This window comes from Ursus americanus, chromosome 14 (assembly GCF_024610735.1).
Source record: "Ursus americanus isolate L20-20 chromosome 14, mUrsAme1.1.p, whole genome shotgun sequence".
In the NCBI taxonomy this organism is placed as follows: Eukaryota; Metazoa; Chordata; class Mammalia; order Carnivora; family Ursidae; genus Ursus; species Ursus americanus.
Genome location: NC_142140.1, coordinates 56,030,029 through 56,048,443, shown reverse-complemented (window position 1 = coordinate 56,048,443; position 18,415 = coordinate 56,030,029). Strand labels below are relative to the sequence as shown.

Sequence of the window (18,415 nt, the reverse complement as noted above, 5' to 3'; positions counted from 1 at the left end):
GCCCTGAGCCACAGAGGCGAAAGTTGCTCAGCCCAGGATACACAGGGGGAGAATTGGCCTTAGAACCCAGGTCTGTGGCCCCTGAAGCCTGACTGCCTCTGTGTGTGTGTGTGTGTGTGTGTGTGTGTGTGTGTGTGTGTGTGTGTGTGTGTGTTTGTGTGTGCGCGCGTGCACTGTCTCAGGGCCCCCTGGGACCTGGGCCTCCTTGTCTCCCACTCAGTTCCAACATCCCAACCACAGAGCTTGGCCCAGCCCACCAGAGATTTGGAACAGAAACTCAGCTGCCCCCATAGACACCCCAGGGCAGGGGTTGTCTGCAGTCCACACCACACACACACACACACACACACACACAGCACAGAGAGAGGCACCTACGTGGGGCTTAGCAGATCCAATCACACGTGGACACACGGCCCATATGCTTATACACTCAGTCCTCACTCACAGTCAAAATTGCACGCTAGGAGGACACTCTCAATGTCCCTCTCATGTGCAAAAATCACATGGGGTCAGGCATTGGGCCACACCCAGCGGTCTCTCTCCAAGGCCCCCCGTGGTCAGCACTTGCCACACACACTCTCGGGGCTTCAGGTGCTCAGCACCACACTGTTCCCCCCTCCCTCTCCTTCGCAGGGCAGTCCCTGTCCTTCCTCTACACTTGTCCCAGCCCCCGACGGACCCCCTGACAGCCTGGTCCCCACTCCCCACCCAGGGTGGGACTTGACCTCCAGGCTTTTTCCACCTCTTGACATCGGCGCCCAGGCCAATGTCTTGTTCTTGGTTTGGGGGGCATTCCTGGGCCTGTGGGCTGTTGAACAGTGTCCCTGGCCCCCACCCACCGGATGCTCTCAGCCCCTCTCCAGGTGTGCCGACCACAAGCCTCCCAAGCCTTTGCCAAGTGTGCCCGGGCAGGCAGAGTCGCCCTGGGGTGCGAGCCGCTGCTCTACAAGAAGGGAGAAGACATCGGTTTTCCTCGGAGCATTCCCATCTGGAGAATGGTTCTAGTATTGCCCGTCTGCATACCCCACTGGCAGTGAGCAACAGCAACGATAACCACACGCAAATTGAGCAGACCCGTGAGCGGGACCCCAAGGCCAGTTCCCCGGGCTGAGTGTCTTGGTGGGTGAGGGGTGCAGCAGGTGAGACCCCAGCTGGTGGGGCTCCTCGCAAGTGGGTCCCAGTGGGGTCAGTGTCGGGTTTCAGATCCCAGTAGGTGAGGTCCCCAAGAGCTGAGGTCCCCAGCAGGTGAGGTCTGCCAGGAGGTGAGGCCCCTGGGAGGTAAGGCCCTAGAGCCGATCTCCTGGCAGCATAGTGCCGGTAGGCAAAGTCCCAAGTAAATGAGATCTCCAGCAACCACGTTCCTAGCAGGTGAGATTCCCAGCAGGTGAGGACGTCCCTCCCCGACTGGTGAGTCCCGGGCAGGTGAGGTCCCCAACAACCAAGGTCCCTGGCAGGTGAGACCCCCGCAGGTGAGGCCTTCCTGGAAATGAGTCCCCTGGGACGTGAGGATCCTAGAGCTGATCTCCTGGCCATAGAGGAGCCGGGCAGGTGAAGTCCCAGCTCAGCGAGCTCCCCAGCAAGCAAGGGCCCTGGCTGGTGGAGAGGCCCCGGCAGGTGCGTCTGGAGCAGCCCGCGGACCAGGCTGGCCGGCTCATGTGAACCAGGAGGCGATGCTGGGCACCGTCTGGTAGGTGGACTCCTGTTGCAGTCGCCAGCAGGCTTTGCAGAACATCAGGGCCCAGCTGAAGGTTTGAGGCCTCCAGGACTCCCGCCAGTGGAAGTAGCTGAGGTAGCGGGCGTGGTCCTTGTCCAGCGCCAGCAGATACTGGGCCAGCTCCTTGGGGCTCTGGAAGTCACTGACATGGATGAAGGCGTCAGGGGGCAGGAACTGCTCATAGTTCCTCCTGCTGGGACCCAGCACCACGGGCACGGCCCAGGCGTCCAGGGCATTCCTCCACAGCTTCTCCGTGATGTAGTCAGGATGCAGGGAGTTCTCGAATGCTAGGTAAAACTTGTACTGGGACAGCTGCTGGATCATGATGTCCCGTGGCAGGGCCTTATGGTTTTGCCCGTACACGTCCACTTTGATGTGAGCTTGCAAGGTACGGTAGTAACGCACCCTGGCCGAGTCCTCCCTCCAGTTGGACACCACCCAGGCCACCAGCTCAGTCTTGGCAGAGAGATTGACCAGCAGGGCAGCTGGCTGGTCCGGCCATGGCTCCAGCCAGCCGTAGGGCGTGAAGATGTCCGAGTCTTTGCGGTAGGACATGGTGAGATTGAAGAAGCCGTCCAGGGCTTTCAGCTGTGGACAGTGGCTGGGCGATTCCATGCTGTACCAGACCCAGCGCTGGCCCGGTGGCCGTGGGGCAGTCGGGAGCTGCTCCTTCGGTCTGTAGCTGATCTCTCGGTGGTGCATGAGGACTGCGTCCGCCTTAGGGTACACGCGGCGGTCGGCCGTCAGCTGGCAGTCGGCTGTGCCTGGCCGGAGGTCCGAGCAGCGGGACAGAGTCACAGGGTTGTAGAATGGCCATGTCCACAGCAAAAGCAGCAGCGGTGGGCGGCCCGAGGACCCGTTCGTGGCCCAGCAAGGTGCCCCTTGGGAGAACACTGGCCCTGGTGACCCATTGGGAGCTGTGGTGAGAGATTCTGCTGTGTGGGCCCTGGAGATGGGGGACCACGCCGGGTCTTCTTTGGACCAACGCAGGTAAGAGAAAAAGCACAGAGTGAAAAGCAGCTGCAGCAGCATCCCGAGGAGAAAATGGCGCCAGTGACACCACTTCTTGGCCAGGCCCTGTGCATCCATGTGTCAGCGCAGCTGGGGGGAGAGTGGAGACAGCGTCACGGGGGAGCAACCTGACAGCCCCGGCCTGTGGCCACACGGGGGCTTCCAAAGTGACATTCATGAGTCCTGGGGTCGGCACTCTTGTGGTTTGCAGGTTACAGATGACCACACTGAGACCAGGTGACTCAGTGAGAGACATGGCAGAGCGGGAATCCCAGCAGTAGCGTCTGGCCCCAGAGCCCAGGCTTCCAGCCACTAGGCCGCACAGCCTCTGTATTTGGGGCGGGGTCCGTCCCCAGGGAGCTCAGTGGGTCCCAAGGCTCTCAGGTCCCACCTTGACCCTGCCCCTCCCAGCCTTCCCCAGACTTCCCCAGTGCCCTGGAGCTGAGGCTTGAACCCAGGGCTCTGTCTGGGAGGGGTACAACGGGCTTGGGTCTGGAGGGCTAGGCTGGAGCTCGCCAGGTACCATACAGCTCGGGGGGCAGGGTGCTCCTGTCACAGAGAGAGCCAGTGCAGAGGTCTGGAGGTGAAGCAGAGCCTGGCCGGCTTGTGGGGAAAGCACAGGAAGGGCTCAGGGATGCCGGCATGAACGTGATGTATTTACTCAGTGTCCATTCAGTACTGCTCAAAGAGAGCCCCTCTGGTCCCGTGCTGGGGGGCTCTGGGTGTCTCCTGGTCTGGCTCATGTCCCTCCATTCCCGGGTCCTTCCCTTCCCTGCAGACAGTCATCAAGTCCTCACAGTCCCCCCCATGCCAACCACTGGAGTGGAAATCTAGAACTTGTCTCTGCCCACTCCACTGCCTGCTGCCCTGGAGCGCCCACTTTATAGATGAGAATACTGAGGTCAGACACACACGCATGCCTCTTTTCCAAGTACACCCCGCTAGAGCCATTCTGACCCAGAACCTGAGGTCTCCCCTCTTGACCGAACCCCGAACACCCCTCCTGCTCTGCAGGTGGAGCTCCGCATACAGCAGGCACCATCCCACGGGGCTTTCCGCCGTCGGGCAGAGGCCGTGTCTCTGCACCATCCGATTCAGCGGCCGCCAGCCCCGGGAGGCTATGGAGCCCTTGCGGTGTGGCTGTTGTGTCTGAGAAACAGGGTTTTTAATGCTAATTTAAATTTAAAAACGGATACCCTCTTCTCTGAATCAAGAACAGCTTCAAAATCAAAAGTAGGGCGCCTGGTGGCTCAGTCGCAGAGCCCATGCATCTCTTGATGTCGGGGTTGTGAGTTCGAGCCCCATGGTGGGTGCAGAGATGGCTTCAAAACAAAGTCTTGAAATAAAAAGAAAGATCAAACAAAACCAAAAGCAACCTCAATTCAATGATTGGAAACCTTCGAAGTATATTTGGAACATCCTGGATGTGCCAATCTGCTTCTTCAACTGTCCGTCTTATGGAGTCTAAATGCAGATCGAGGATCGTTGCTGGAAAAGGAGTGTTCAAATTGGAGGCACACCAACCACGTGTAAAAGACACACCAGACTTCCAAGGTGCAGGATCCAAGAGACAATGTAACTATCTCAGTACTTTTTGTACTGATACATATTGAAACAATACTAGGTAGGGTCTGTTGGGTTGAAGACAGCCTTACTAAAAAATCCATCTCAGTGTTTTTTGGCATGTCTGAAAATGCGGCTATTAGAACAATATTAGAGACCCACGTGGCTTCTATCGAAAGTGTGTTGTGCTACTCAGGTGTGTGGCGGGCTCAGTTGGTGGAGTCTGTGTCTCTTGATGTCAGGATTCTGGGTTTGAGCCCATGCTGGGTGTCGAGATTACTTTATTTTTTAAAAAAGATTTTATTTATTTATTAGAGACACAGAGAGAGAAAGGGAGCATGAGTGAGGAGAGGGGCAGAGGGAGAGGGAGGAGGAGACTCCTAGCCTAGCAGGGAAGCCTGACGTGGGGCTCGATCCCAGGCCCCTGGGCTCATGACCTGAGCTGCAGGCAGACGCTTAACCGACTGAGCCACCCAGGCGCCCCTAGAGATTACTTTATTTATTATTATTTATTTTTAAAAAAGATTTTATTTATTTATTTGACAGAGATAGAGACAGCCAGCGAGAGAGGGAACACAAGCAGGAGGAGTGGGAGAGGAAGAAGCAGGCTCATAGCGGAGGAGCCTGATGTGGGGCTCGATCCCAGAACACCAGAATCACGCCCTGAGCTGAAGGCAGATGCTTAACGACTGCGCCACCCAGGCGCCCCCTAGAGATTACTTTTAAAAAATCAAATCTTAGGGCGCCTGGGTGGCTCAGTCGGTTAAGTATCCATCTCTTGATTTGGGATCAGGTTGTGATCTCAGTGTCACGAGGTTGAGTCCCATGTTAGGCTCCCCGCTGGGCGTAGAGTCTGTTTGGGATTCTCTCTCCCTCTCCCTCTGCCCACTCCCCCTACCCTGCTCGCACTCGATTGCTCTCTCTCAAAAAAATAAGTTAAAAAAAATCTTTTAAAAAAAAGGCATGTGCTGCTCTAGAATTTGTAAGAAAGGAAAACTGGTGAGTGTGATAATTTAAAATGCTCGCACCCTCAGGCCAGAGGGATTGGCCCACATGCCACAGACGTGCCTAGCAGGGCATTTTGGACAAGCTACATATCCACCAAGTTGGGTCTGGTGAAACTGGGGTCTCTCACTACAATAAAATACTAGGCAGCTCGAAGAATGAATAAAGCCACTGTCTCGGCACAGATCCTCAGGGTCGATCCAGTTTTCCAGTAACAGTGCGAGGTTAGTATCCAAAGAGAGATGACTTAACATGTAAAGTGCACCTTGGATCGTAAAGACTTCACAGGAAAGAATGGAAAATACCCCATGTGGATCTTCTCTACCGATTACATATTGGAGATGGTACTGTGCATATATTGGGTGAAATAAAATACATCATTAGAATTCATTTTTCTAACATCTTTCTGTTCTTTTTAATACAGCTGCTAGAAAATGGAAAATCATATCCGTGGGAAAACAGTTTGGCAGCTCCTCAGAAAGCCGGACCTTGAGTTAGCGTTGTACCCCGACTCCCTGAGGTCTACCAAAAGGAACTGAAAGCAGGGACTCAAATATTTGTACACCTGTACTCAGAACAGCATGATTCTCAACCGCCAAAATTTGGAAAACCCAGATCCTCATTGAAGGGTGAATGGATAGACAGAATGCTGTTCACCCACACACTGGAATAGGATTATTATTAGAAGGAAGGATATTCTGACATTGGTTACAGTAAGATTTACCCTGGGGGCATTGGGCTTAGCAAGAAAAGCCAGACACAAAAGGACCCAAGTTCTATGCTTCCACTTCCGCGAAACATCTAGAAGAGGTAAATTCAGAGGGACGGAAAGTAAATGAAAGATTACCAGGGGCCTAGGAGGGTGGAGAGGGAACCGGGAATTTCTGCTACTGGGACCAGAGCTTCTATGTGGGGTGACGAAGGAGTTTTGGAACTACTGGGGATGGCCACGTGCCATCGTGAATGCCCTCAATACCGCGGAATTTCACACTTAACAATGAGTAAAATGGCAAATTGTATGCTTCATATATTTTGCCACAAGTTCTAAAGTAATGCAACATTTTATTTTATTTTATTTATTTTATTTTATCTTAAGTAGGCTCCACACCTAACACGGGGCCCCACTGAGCCAGCCAGGTACCCCAATAATGCAACATTAAAAAGAAATAAATGTTACATTTTATTTATTTTTATTTATTTATTTTTGAAGTTTTTATTTATTTGAGAGAGAGAGAGCACATGAGCAGGGGAGAGGGACAGGGGGCAAGGGAGAAGCAGACTCCCGCAGAGCAGGGAGCCCCACGTGGGTCTTGATTCCAAGACCCTGAGATCATGACCTGAGCGGAAGGCAGACACTTAACTAACTGAGCCACCCAGGCGCCCCTTAAATGTTACATTTTATTTTAATTTATTTTTTAATTTTTTAGGGAGAGGGAGCGCCCGTGGGTAGGGGGAGGGGCAGAGGGAGAGAGAAACTCTTAAGCAGGCTCCACACCCAGTGCAGAGCCCGACGCAGGGCTCCATCCCAGGATCCTGAGATCGTATGACTTGAGCCGAAATCAAGAGTTGAACGCTTCACTGACTGAGCCACCCAGGCACCCCTCCATGTTACATTTAAAAATAATGTAACCATTGAGGGGCACCTGGGTGGCACAGCGGTTAAGCGTCTGCCTTCGGCTCAGGGCGTGATCCCGGCATTCCGGGATCGAGCCCCACATCAGGCTCCTCCGCTATGAGCCTGCTTCTTCCTCTCCCACTCCCCCTGCTTGTGTTCCCTCTCTCACTGGCTGTGTCTCTCTGTCAAATAAATAAATAAAAAATCTTAAAAAAAAATAAAAATAAAAATAATGTAACCATTGAATTGTACGGCTGGGTGAATTGTGCAGGTTGCGAATTGTATCTCAATAAAGCTGTTCTCGGGAATGTCATCGGTGGCTGGCAGGCTTGCGCTACTGGGCAGAGCAGGTGGAGTGGCTGGAGCTAAGTGCAGCGCCTGGCAGGTGGCCTTGAAGGCTGGAGAGGAGTGGAGTGTGGACTTACGGGCTGGTGCCAGCACTTCTGGAAGGAGACCCAACAGATAAAACTTCCAGGAGATAGCCCGAGGCAGGAGTGGGAAAGGGACTGCAACTTGACCATATGCTACTTTTGCCTCAGGGCTTGGTGGTCGCGCACAAAAAGTTAATACACAGAAATGTAATTAAAGTGAATAGAGTCTGTGCTTCTCAGTATGGGCCCTGGGTTTATGGCAGCCCCTCCTAGGAGCCAGGAGGTCTTTGGCAGTGACCTTGAAGAACACAGATTTTTGAGGGATGGGGAATCCCACCCAAGTTGAACCCAAGAAACTTTTTTTCCTAGAAACAGAATGAAAAATGCTGCTGTGCTGGGATGCTGCAAAGATCAGAAACCCCCCCCCCCAAAACAAAAGAAAGACACTGGGGTGCCTGGGTGGCTCAGTGGGTTAAGCGTCTGCCTTCGGCTCAGGTCATGATCTCAGGGTCCTGCTCAGTGGGGAGCCTGCTTCTGCCTCTCCCTCTGCCCCTCCCCCTGCTCACCCCCGTGCTCGCTCGCTCTCTAAAAAAATTAAAAATAAATACAATAAAATGTAACATTTACGGGGCACCTGGATGGCTCAGTTAATTAGTTAAGCATCTGCCTTCAGCTTAGATCATGATCCCAGGGTCCTGGGATCAAGCCCTCGTGTGGGGAATCCCTGCTCAGCAGGAAGACTGCTTCTCCCTCTCTCTCCACCCACCCAGCTCGTGCTCGCTCCCTTTCTCTCTCTTGTTCTCACTCTCTCTCTCAAGTAAATAAGTAAAATCTTAAAAAGAAAGAAGGAAAGAAAGAAAGAAAGAAAGAAAGAAAGAAAGGAAGGAAGAAAGGAAGAAAGGAAGAAAAGAAAGAAACTAAACCAAACCCAAACACAAAATCTCCCTGTATTGCAAGTCCTTTTCCCAACAGACAGGCTGGAGAGAGTCCAAGGTCAGCAACCCTGAAGGGCTCTGGGGTGCCGATGGAGACCAGGGCTCTGGAGCTCTAAGCCTGTGGTCTGGCACGTAAATCAGTACTTCCCCACCCCCCCAACTCCACCTCGGGCCCACCTGGACCCGGAGAGACCCCAGGAGGGCAGTCACGAGGCCTTGCCCAGGGGGCATCCATTGCATTCTGGGAGGGGGTCAGTGTGCCCCAAGAGGCCTTACCTGGGGAGGGGCGGCTTGCAGGGGTGGCCAGCCGTTGATCAGGAGATGCAGGACCGAAGCAGAGGTCTCTCAGGGTGTGGGTTAGACCATACCGGGGAGGAGAAGGAAATGGACTTATCGCGGCTGCACAGCTCAGTCCAACCCCCACACCTGCCATCAGGTGACCCAGGTGTCCGCTCCCAGGGCCCAGTCCATCACCAAAAAGCCAACTGTGGGACTCTCCCCACCCCGCGTCTGCTGTGATATAATGATTTATAAGAACTCCATGCGTATTTGGTCATTCAAATTCCCCAAATCTGTTTCTTGGATGTATTAGGTCTTTATCCATCGTACCTGAAAAGGCTTCAGAGCCATAAACTTGGAATGGGCGCCTTGTTCATGAAGGTTACTTCTGGACCCACCCAAGGTTGTGGCCGGTTGCCAGGAAGCTGAATCAGCCCGTGACCGGTGAGTAAGTCAATCCTGCCTATGTGTGAAGTCTCCATAAAACCCCAAAAGGACAGAGTGCCGAGGCTTCCGGGTTCATGAGCAGGTGGTGACAAAGAGGGTTGTTTGCCTGGAAAGACAAGGAAGCCCATACCTCGCCCTGTGCTTCTCTCTGTCTGGCTATTGATTTGTATCGTATATCATGTCCTTTAATAATCTGGTAAATATAAGTGTTTCCCTGAGTTCTGTGAGCCACCCCAGCCGATTAATGAAACCTAAGGAATGGGTCCTTGGAACCTCCAATCTGTAGCTGGGTGTCAGAAGCACAGGGGACGGGGGACGCCTGGGTGGCTCAGTCGGTGAAGCATCTGCCTTCGGCTCAGGTCATGATCTCGGGGTCCTGGGATCGAGCCCCGCGTAGGGCTCCATGCTCAGTGGGGAGCCTGCTTCTCCCTCTGCCCCTCTCCCCGCTCGTGCACCCTTTCTGTCTCTCAAATAAATAAATAAATAAATAAATAAATAAATAAATAAAATCTTTAAAAAGAAACAAGCACAGGTGATGGCCTGGGCTTGCGGCCACCTTCTGAAGTGGGGGCGGGGGGGCAGGCTTGTAGGAGTGAGCCCCTAGCTCTGTGGGACCCGACGCTGTCTCTGAGCTGTGTTGGCATTGACCTAAATTCTCTTAGAACTGCTTGGTGGTGTGGGTGTGGGAACTGCCACCCCACACAGGAATTTGGTCTGGGGATGTTAGAGCTGGTGTCAGTGAGCCTGCATTCAGATCCCATCGCGGGCAGGATCAGAAGATGGGCACTCGAGTCACCGCCCTGAGGCCTGTATGGCTTTGGGCACACAGTTGACCCATCCATAAAGGGAAAAGGATGACCGAAACCGCTCGTTCTAGAAGTGGGTTCTGCCCAGGGGTGGTTAGGGGTTCCTCGGAGGCTGCAAAGGGCCTGAATTTCCAGCTACCCACTTTCACTTCCACCAGATCCCACTCCTGTGTTTAGTCAATCAACAAATGTTTCTTGGCTACTGGCTATGTGCTGGGCCCCCGGAGGATACTGCAGGAAGCAAGTAGGTAAAAAAAGAAGGGAACACCAAAGTGAACGTAAAATTGCAGTTTGTAACACATGAGGAGCATGGGACCTAGTCTGGCCTTCCTGGGTGTGTGAGCTGTGAGTTAAAGCCCCATGGGACTTCTCTTCGTAAAAAGGAGGGAAGAACTTTAGGGGTGGAGAACAACTTGTGCAAAGGCCCTGAGGCAGCAGGGAATGGAGGGATGGAGGAATTCAGCAAGGCTGCGTATTCCTGAGCAGGAGGTGAGGTCAGAGCTGGCGTGGAGGCCAGGCCACAGGGAGACGTGTCTACCTAGGGTCAGCAATGGGGTTCCCAATGCTCGGGGTGGGGGGGGATAGAGAGCCGCGTGAGGCTTCCAACAGAGCCATCGGCACCTTTACTCCTGCTTTGAGACTCTCTCAGGCCGCCATGTGGAGGACAGGCTCCTGGAGATAGGGAGGGAGGGAGGAAGGGAGGGAGGGAGGCAGGGAGACCAGGAAGCTAAGAGGTGGCTACAGGCTGGCCAAAGTCTGAAGCCCAGCTCCCAGGAGTCACCCAGTCCCCCGACGGGATGCCATTCTCGTGAGGCTTCTTCACACGGCCTTGATGTTTCAGCATCTGAACATCTCGCTCTTCCGGGCCAGTGGAGGTCGGTTCTGGGAGGCTGGGGGTCTCCTAGAGCTGGGCATTGACACGGAAGGCCGACCCAGATCTACTCCTGGCTCGCTCCCCGGAAGGCGGGATTATCTGGTGACTTATTAAATTATAACTCATGGAGCTGTCGGTCGTAACGTCGCTGTGTACCCATCCACGGCCTTCCCACAGTGACCCTGCTGATGACGGCGACTGAGCCCCCGAGGGGAATTCCTTGCCACGGGTCACTTGGAATCTGAAGCGCACTGAGGAGCCGCCAGTGACGCCGGCTTCTCTGGCAGAAACACCCTCTGGCCCTTGCCGCCTGGTTACACCCCAGTTCAGGGCAGATCCATCCTCCTGGGAGCGCTGGCCGCACTGTCCTGCCTTTTCTGCAGGACCGACAGCCCCGTGAGGACACAAAAGCCGAAGAACCAGAGAGACTTGAATAGAGAGTAAGAAATCAGGTCGTATCTCAAGGATTTAAAACTCAGTCGGGGTATCCAAGATCTACAAAGAACTTCTCAAACTCAATACACGAGAAACAAATAAACAAATCAAAAAATGGGCAGAAGATATGAACAGACACTTTTCCAATGAAGACATACAAATGGCTAACAGACACATGAAAAAATGTTCAAAATCATTAGCCATCAGGAAAATTCAAATCAAAACCACACTAAGATACCACCTTACCCCAGTTAGAATGGCAAAAATTGACAAGGCAAGAAACAACAATTGTTGGAGAGGATGTGGAGAAAGGGGATCCCTCCTACATTGTTGGTGGGAATGCAAGTTGGTACAGCCACTCTGGAAAACAGTGTGGAGGTCCCTTAAAAAGTTAAAAATTGAGCTACCCTATGACCCAGCCATTGCACTACTGGGTATTTACCCCAAAGATACAGACGTAGTGAAGAGAAGGGCCATATGCACCCCAATGTTCATAGCAGCATTGTCCACAATAGCCAAAGTGTGGAAGGAGCCGAGATGCCCTTCAACAGATGACTGGTAAGAAGCTGTGGTCCATATATACAATGGAATATTACTCAGCTATCAGAAAGAACGAGTTCTCAACATTTGCTGCAACATGGATGGCACTGGAGAAGATAATGCTAAGTGAAATAAGTCAAGCAGAGAAAGACAACTATCATATGATTTCTCTCATCTATAGAACATAAGAACTAGGAAGATCGGTAGGGGAAGAAAGGGATAAAGAAAGGGGGGGTAATCAGAAGGGGGAATGAAGCATGAGAGACTATGGACTGAGAAACAAACTGAGGGCTTCAGAGGGGAGGGGGGTGGGGGAATGGGATAGACTGGTGATGGGTAGTAAGGAGGGCACGTATAGCATGGTGCACTGGGTGTTATACGCAACTAATGAATCATCGAACTTTACATCAGAAACCAGGGATGTACTGTATGGTGACTAACATAATATAATAAAAAAAACATTAAAATATAAAAAATAAAATAAAATAAAACTCAGTTGGTGGAATGCGCGACTCTTGATCTCAGGGTTGTGAGTTCGAGTCCTACATTGGGTGTAGAGAAGACTTAAAAATAAAATCTTTAAAAAAACAAAACGAAAAAACCAACGCCAAACCCTGAACAGGCGTTTAGTGGAGGGCCACAGGTCCTATTCCACATGTGTGATTCAAGTTTGGCTGCCCGTGTCTGTGAGTGTGTTGGGCTGGAGCCCCGGTCCTGCCTTTCACTCCCTGAGGGATCCGGCACTAGGTGCTGGTGCTCTCAGAGCCCCGCTGCCCCTTCTCTACCCCACTAGCACCACTGGCCCTGCCCACTGCTACTCCAGAGGGAGGGAGTGCCCCGTCTAGGGGAGAATCCAAGCACGATGGCTCCGCTGTGGAAGGCATGGCTCCACACCACTTTAAGATGCCCCAGAGGAGCCAGGAGGGGCTTTATCCACCCCGGGCCCAGGCCAGGAAGTTTCCAAGAGGCTTCCACCGGAAGCTCCCAGTGGGCTGGGACGGCAGCCAGATGGAGACCCCCCCAACCCTTGCTGCTCCTCTCCCACCTGCTCCCGGGTCCGCTGGTTCAGATCCACTTGTCACCATGGCCAGAGAGGTGACGGAGGTGGTGCTGTCCCCAGAGGGTCCCCACGCACAACTAGCTCCCCACCGGAGCTCTAGCCATCTGTCACCGAGTCATGGGTGGGTATGCGTTGGAACAGAAGCAGCGAGGCTGGGGGGCTGATCGGGATGTTCCACGCACCAGACCCCCGAAGCTGACTGTCCGAGCGCCCCACAGGGCACCAGGAGGCTGGAGGTACCCCTGGGGTCAGTGACTGCAGCCAGTCTGAGCCCCTGGCTCCAGGCCGCCCTGACCGCGGAGAAGGGGGCGATGGTGCTTGGGGTTCATGGGAGGGCTGCAGGGCTCCTGGTCACTCTATTTCTGTCCACTCGCCCCCCTCCCTCCGAGCCCTGCCCCTCGACAGGGACTGGGAGTGAAACCCTTGGGTAGAACAGGGTTTGGGCAGGGGCAGATCACCTCCCAAACCACCCCAGCTGGCACAGTGATCACCCCTGGCAGCCACCGCGCCCGCACTGACTCCTTCCTCATAATCTTCGCACCGGTTCCCTCCACCTGGCATGCCCTACCCTGCCCTTACTCTCTTCCTTCTCAATGTGCCACCTGCCCCCAGGGTCCTCTGGCCATGGACCCTCCCTTCATTTCATTTTACGGCCTCAAACCACCTGTTCTGGCTAAAATTTTCTTTCAGACTCTATTGCTATTTTTATTGTCTACTTCAAACAGCTGGCAAGTGGGATGGGGGGTTGGGATTTGAACCCGCTGACCTTAGGATGTGCAGGTGGACCAAAGTCAATCCCTGGGGTCCAGCCTTTGAGGGTCAGAGGACCCCTCCTGCCCAAAGCCGGAGGGAGCTGGTGCTTATCCTGGATTTGCCGTGTGACCTGAGAGACTGCCTGACCCTCTCTGGGCAAGGCTTGCCTAGCGAATGCCAGGTGGGCTTCCCTGGAAGGAAGCTGGTCCCAGAGCCCAAACTGGGGGGACCCCCTCCTTTAGACTCAGGATGAGCTGGCACGAGTGTGTGGGATGAGGCGGGGCCATCTGTACTCCCCAGCCGGGGTCTCTGCCTGCATCGGACCCCCCAGTGCCTTGCTCCCTGGGCTGGGTGGGTGACGGAGCTGCCAGCCTGCTGGAAACTTCTTTCCCCCTGGGGCCTCAGGGCTGTGAGCCAAGGGTGGCTGGCAGCTCAGGAGGCAGTCAGGGGGCCCCTTGGCCTGGGATGGGTGAGAAATGAACCACATGTGTGATCTGAGGCACAAGAAAGGGTGATGGGTGTGCAGGCACGGTGCCTGGGCATGATGGGGTCACCCTAGCATCCCTGATGTTGGCCCAGGTGGCCGGGGCCCAAGAAAGCTTCCCCTATGAGCCTTGGAGAAACTTCCAGAAAGAGGGAGATGTTCAGCTCTCAGACATCAGTTCAACTGGAGACAGTGACCTTACGGACAAAGGGTCTCTAGGCTCCACTCTGTGCCCCCCACCCCAGGGACTGGCCCTGCCCCAGCCTACAAGGCAGCCCTGGCCTGGCCTCCCAGGACCCCTGGCTTGCAGCCAGCCAGTGAGGAGAGCAGCCCCAGGTGTGTAATGTGGGTGGCAGGTGATCGATGGGCCCAGCGAGGCTGGCTCAGCTCTAGCGTTACTGGCGGGCTTGGCAGAGGCCCTCCTGGCCCCCAACACCCTCACACACCGGTGGTCCTCCATCCTCCCACCTGGCCCCAGTCAAAGGCATTTCAGGGATTACTGAGTGTCCACCGTGCATACAGGGAAACTGAGGCTCACAGAGTGTCTGGAATTCACACCCCCCCCATACCGCCAAAAAGACTCTTCAGTCTCCCTTGGCTCTTGCTCTCTCCAGAGAGCAGCAATTTCCCCCACCCCCAGAATGTTCTAGAATGTTCCAGAAGGCTTCATTTAAAGTGAGAATCCACCCTGCAGACCCTGAGTGGTAGAGCCGGGCTGGAACCTGGACCCTTCTGACTGACCTCAGAGCTCTTGACCACAAGAGCTTCACAGAACAGATGTTGACCTCTGGCAGCTGTGTGACCTTTGGTGAGTTACATCACCTCTCTGGGTCCCAGTCATCTCCTCTGCAGAAGGAAGCCAACGCTGGCACCCTGTTCAGGTGACCTGGTGTGTCTCCCTCATCCTCCCACAATACTTGAGGGTCTCTGTGGGGCAGAATTGTGGGCAGGGCGCTGGAAACCCTCAGGCCTGCGCCCCTGGCCCTTTCTGGGCCTCAGTTTCCCCTCCTAGGTTATCTTCAAGAGCTTGACCTCTTCCTGCCCATCGTCATGGTGCTGGGGACTGCTGTGTGGAGAGGGAGGGGGAAGCGCCAGGTGACAGAAACCTGGCATCCCTGAGCTGCCCACCCCACGCCTTTCTGCACCCCGGCCCCCTGGCACGTTGGGGTCTGCCTGCCCCTGGCACCCCGGCCCGGCCGCTTCCCGTGGCTTAAATTTCAGTCTGCGGTGGGTGAGCAGGCAGGGGCCAGACACGCTTCATTTTCCAATTTCTGGAAATAAAAGCTGTGGGGCCCTCTATTGTCGAGTGGAAAAAAGTCGTTGCAAAACTCTGCGTGAAGAAACACCAGGGCCTAGGCGTATCGCTGCCCCGCGCGGGAGATAGAAAATTCCGGGGAAGACTGGGTGCTGGGGAACAAAGGGCCCTTTTTCCTCTCACCCTGGAAAGGTTCTGTGGAGCTCGCTCCTGTGTGGCGGTTTGAGAATCAGAAAAGCCAGTGGAGGTGTTTTGCAAGACAGAAAGCGGTTGGAGATCTGTTGGGACAAGGAAACAGAAAAGCATAGAATTTGTTGGTTTGTTTTTGGAGGACGTTTTCCAGCGTTCCAAGACACCTGTCCCTCTGCTGGCAAAAATCGGGGCCAGGAATGCCAGCGACCTGGGCACCGGGCCTGGTCCTGCAGGGAGCAGATGGAGACGCCACGTGCAGAAGATGTGCCCAGAATTTGCTCCCACCCCCCGCCCCACTGGCATGCTCGGGCAAGCAGCAATTTCCCCCTCCCTGGCTCTCGGAGTGTGCCTGCCCAGGAAGTCCTAATTTACAGTTGGGATCCACCTGCAGCCACTCAGGTTCCCGGCCCAGCTGTGGCCCCTGGCCCTGCCCTCAACCTGGAGGGTGCGCGTGCTGGGAGTTGGCCTGGGAACAAAGGTAGAGCCAGATGGCGGCATTTCGGGCTGCATGTCTCCTCAAGACACTCCCGTGGCTGTCATCAGTCTCGGGGGCAAAGCCCCCAGGTCCTGCCACTTCTCCCTACGTGTCTCCTCTCTGTTCGTACCGCAGGACCTTTGCATGTGCTGTTCCCTCGGCTTGGAACACTCTCCCTGATACCCACGTGGCCTCCTCAGATACCGCTCTCTTGAATCACCGTCTTTCCAAGTGCCTCCGCCAGCACTTCCCAAACCCTTTCCTGCTTTATTTCTTTTCACAACAATTACTACCATTTAACTAGACCATGTGTTCGACTTGTTGGCAGCATTCGCTCTTGCCTTTCTCCCACCAGAAAGTCAGCTCCATGAGGGATCTTGGTCTGCTTTGTTTCCTGCTGAGCCCAGCACCTGAACAGTACTGGACACCCAAGGGGGCCTCAAAAAACACATCTGGAATGAGAGAACGAATGAATGAGCGAATGAATGAATGGAAAGTACTAAGCACAGCTGGAAAATTCCCCCGTTTCCTGGCTTGTCACTGCCTTCCCCCTAGCCTGGGAGCTCATGGGACAGCGCCGGGGTCCCCCTGTAGGACCCGGCACCCAGTCACTGCTCAGTGAGCAGATGCTGGATAAGTTACAGCACTTGGGAGTCAACACAGACGGAAGTTTGGAATCTTACTTGGGAAATGACTAATGAAGACTTCGGGGGGACTTTGGGGCAGGAGTGGCCCTCTCCCACCCTCTTCCTTGCCCTCCACCCTGACTTCCCTGCCCATGGCTGTCTCCAAGCTGCCTACAGGTGAGATGTTCCCGACCCTGAGTGACACAGGGCAGGCCACATGGGGACGGAGCTTGATGGCAGGCGGAGGCAGGCAAGGAATGCCTCGCCAACAGGAATGAATAAACAGGCTCCTTGGATGTCAGAGGTTGGGGGGGGGTGCTTTGAACCTCACGCTTGGCTGAGGATGTTTGGACAAGGCAGGAGGCCGGGGGGTGTCATCAGGGCTAAAATTAGCTTCTAATTCCCGCTCAGTCCCGCCCTCTGGGGCCGGGAGAGAGGCCAGGACAGGCCATCACTTAAGTGGGCTAACTGCATGCCAGGCCAAGCTCCTTGGATATATGGATGCATTTAATCTTCTCAACAGCCCCGAGAGTTGGGTACTATTATTAGTAGTATTATCCCCATATTACAGGCGAGGAGACTGAGGCACAGCGAGAACACTTGGTTCAAAGTCATACAACTTGCAAGGGGCAGAGCTGGATTCAAACCTGGGATTCGGGGCTGTGCGAAGGTGAAGATAACAGACCTCACGCAGTGGGTACCTGGGGGAGGCGGCATGGGGTCCCTCATTCCCTCTCCCCCAGGGACCTCTCCAGAGTTACAATTTCAGCATCCAAATTAAAATATGACCATGGCAGTTGGCAGATAGATGTGGCCTCAACCTCTCCCATCCTACCTGGGCCCCTATCCTGGGTTTCACTCCCCCCGGAGCCTCAAGTCCAACATTTAAGTGGGGGGGACATACCTGACGGGAGCCCCCCAGCATTTCCTGGGGGCAGGGTCCCTCTGGTCAATGTTGATCAGTCTCTGGGTACTCACCCATCACGCAGGAAGGACAACTGGGGCTCACCACCCATCCAGGTGGGACTAGGAAAGGCTGCCAGATGGCATCCAGCTGATTCTGTATTTCAGATCAACAGTGGCTCATGCTTGAGTACAAGTGTGTCCCGCGAATTGGATGGGACATATGCTAACATACACTAAAACGTGGTTCATTGGTTACGTGAAGTTCAAACTTAAGTGGCCACCTGTATTTTTGTTTGCTTAATCTGACAGCCTTCGCTGGTGGGGAAGGGGAACCGGGGAGGGGGGTGGTTGATGAGGACGTTGAATAAGTCACAGAAGGTGCTCAGATGGCCCTTCCGCAAGGTGACTCCTGATGAGTTTCCCAGGGGCTGGAGTGGAGGGCGGGAGGGAGCGGGATGTGGAAGGGGCCCAGGGGGTCTCTCCGTCCCCACTCCATCCCCTCCAGGTCTTGCCTGCTCTGGCTCATTATTCACTTTTAATGGTGGTCACTGGAGCAGAGTGTGGGCAGGGAAGGCCTGGGACTGAGGCCCCCGCAGCAGGTGGCCTCACTAATGGGGGCTGGAGGGGGAGTGGGGGTGAGGAGGGGGGTGTCCTGGCCCATCAGGGGGCCAGCCCTGGGCGGGAGGCAGACCCCCCCCCCCAAGCCATTTCTTTTCACATGGAGACCGGAGACCGGGAGACCAGGCTGCTCATCTTTGGATGCCTTTACCTTCTCCCCCTGCAGCCCCAGCCCCCGCCAGGCGGGGTGCTCCTTGGGCAGGGGTGGAGGGCTGCTGTGGCACTCCCGGTTCCTCCCGCGCTCGGGCTCCCCACGGGCCAGCCTCTGCTGAGCGTGTTACTCCTGGAGTTTACTGAATCCTCCTTGGACATCCGGGCCCAGTGATTCCTCTGGGCCCCTCTCTGCCCGTTAACCCCATTACGGTCCTGGTTAGCCTGAGTTGAACTGCCTGGTCGCATGTCTGTCTCCCCCACTGGACTGTGAGCCTCAGGAGGGTCCAGATGCCCTGGA

At 54.7% G+C, this 18,415-nt stretch overlaps 1 protein-coding gene across 1 annotated transcript; it reads right to left on the bottom strand.

Annotated features, from left to right (window-relative positions):
* Window positions 1-948: 948 nt before the first annotated feature.
* LOC123779029 (3-galactosyl-N-acetylglucosaminide 4-alpha-L-fucosyltransferase FUT3-like) lies at window positions 949-9,038 on the bottom strand. The gene is made up of 2 exons (XM_045776751.2): window positions 8,491-9,038; window positions 949-2,815 (listed from the first exon to the last, which is right to left on the bottom strand). The coding sequence occupies exon 2, from the start codon at window positions 2,801-2,803 to the stop codon at window positions 1,652-1,654; it is 1,152 nt and encodes a 383-aa protein (XP_045632707.1). The 5' UTR covers window positions 2,804-2,815; window positions 8,491-9,038; the 3' UTR covers window positions 949-1,651.
* Window positions 9,039-18,415: the final 9,377 nt, after the last annotated feature.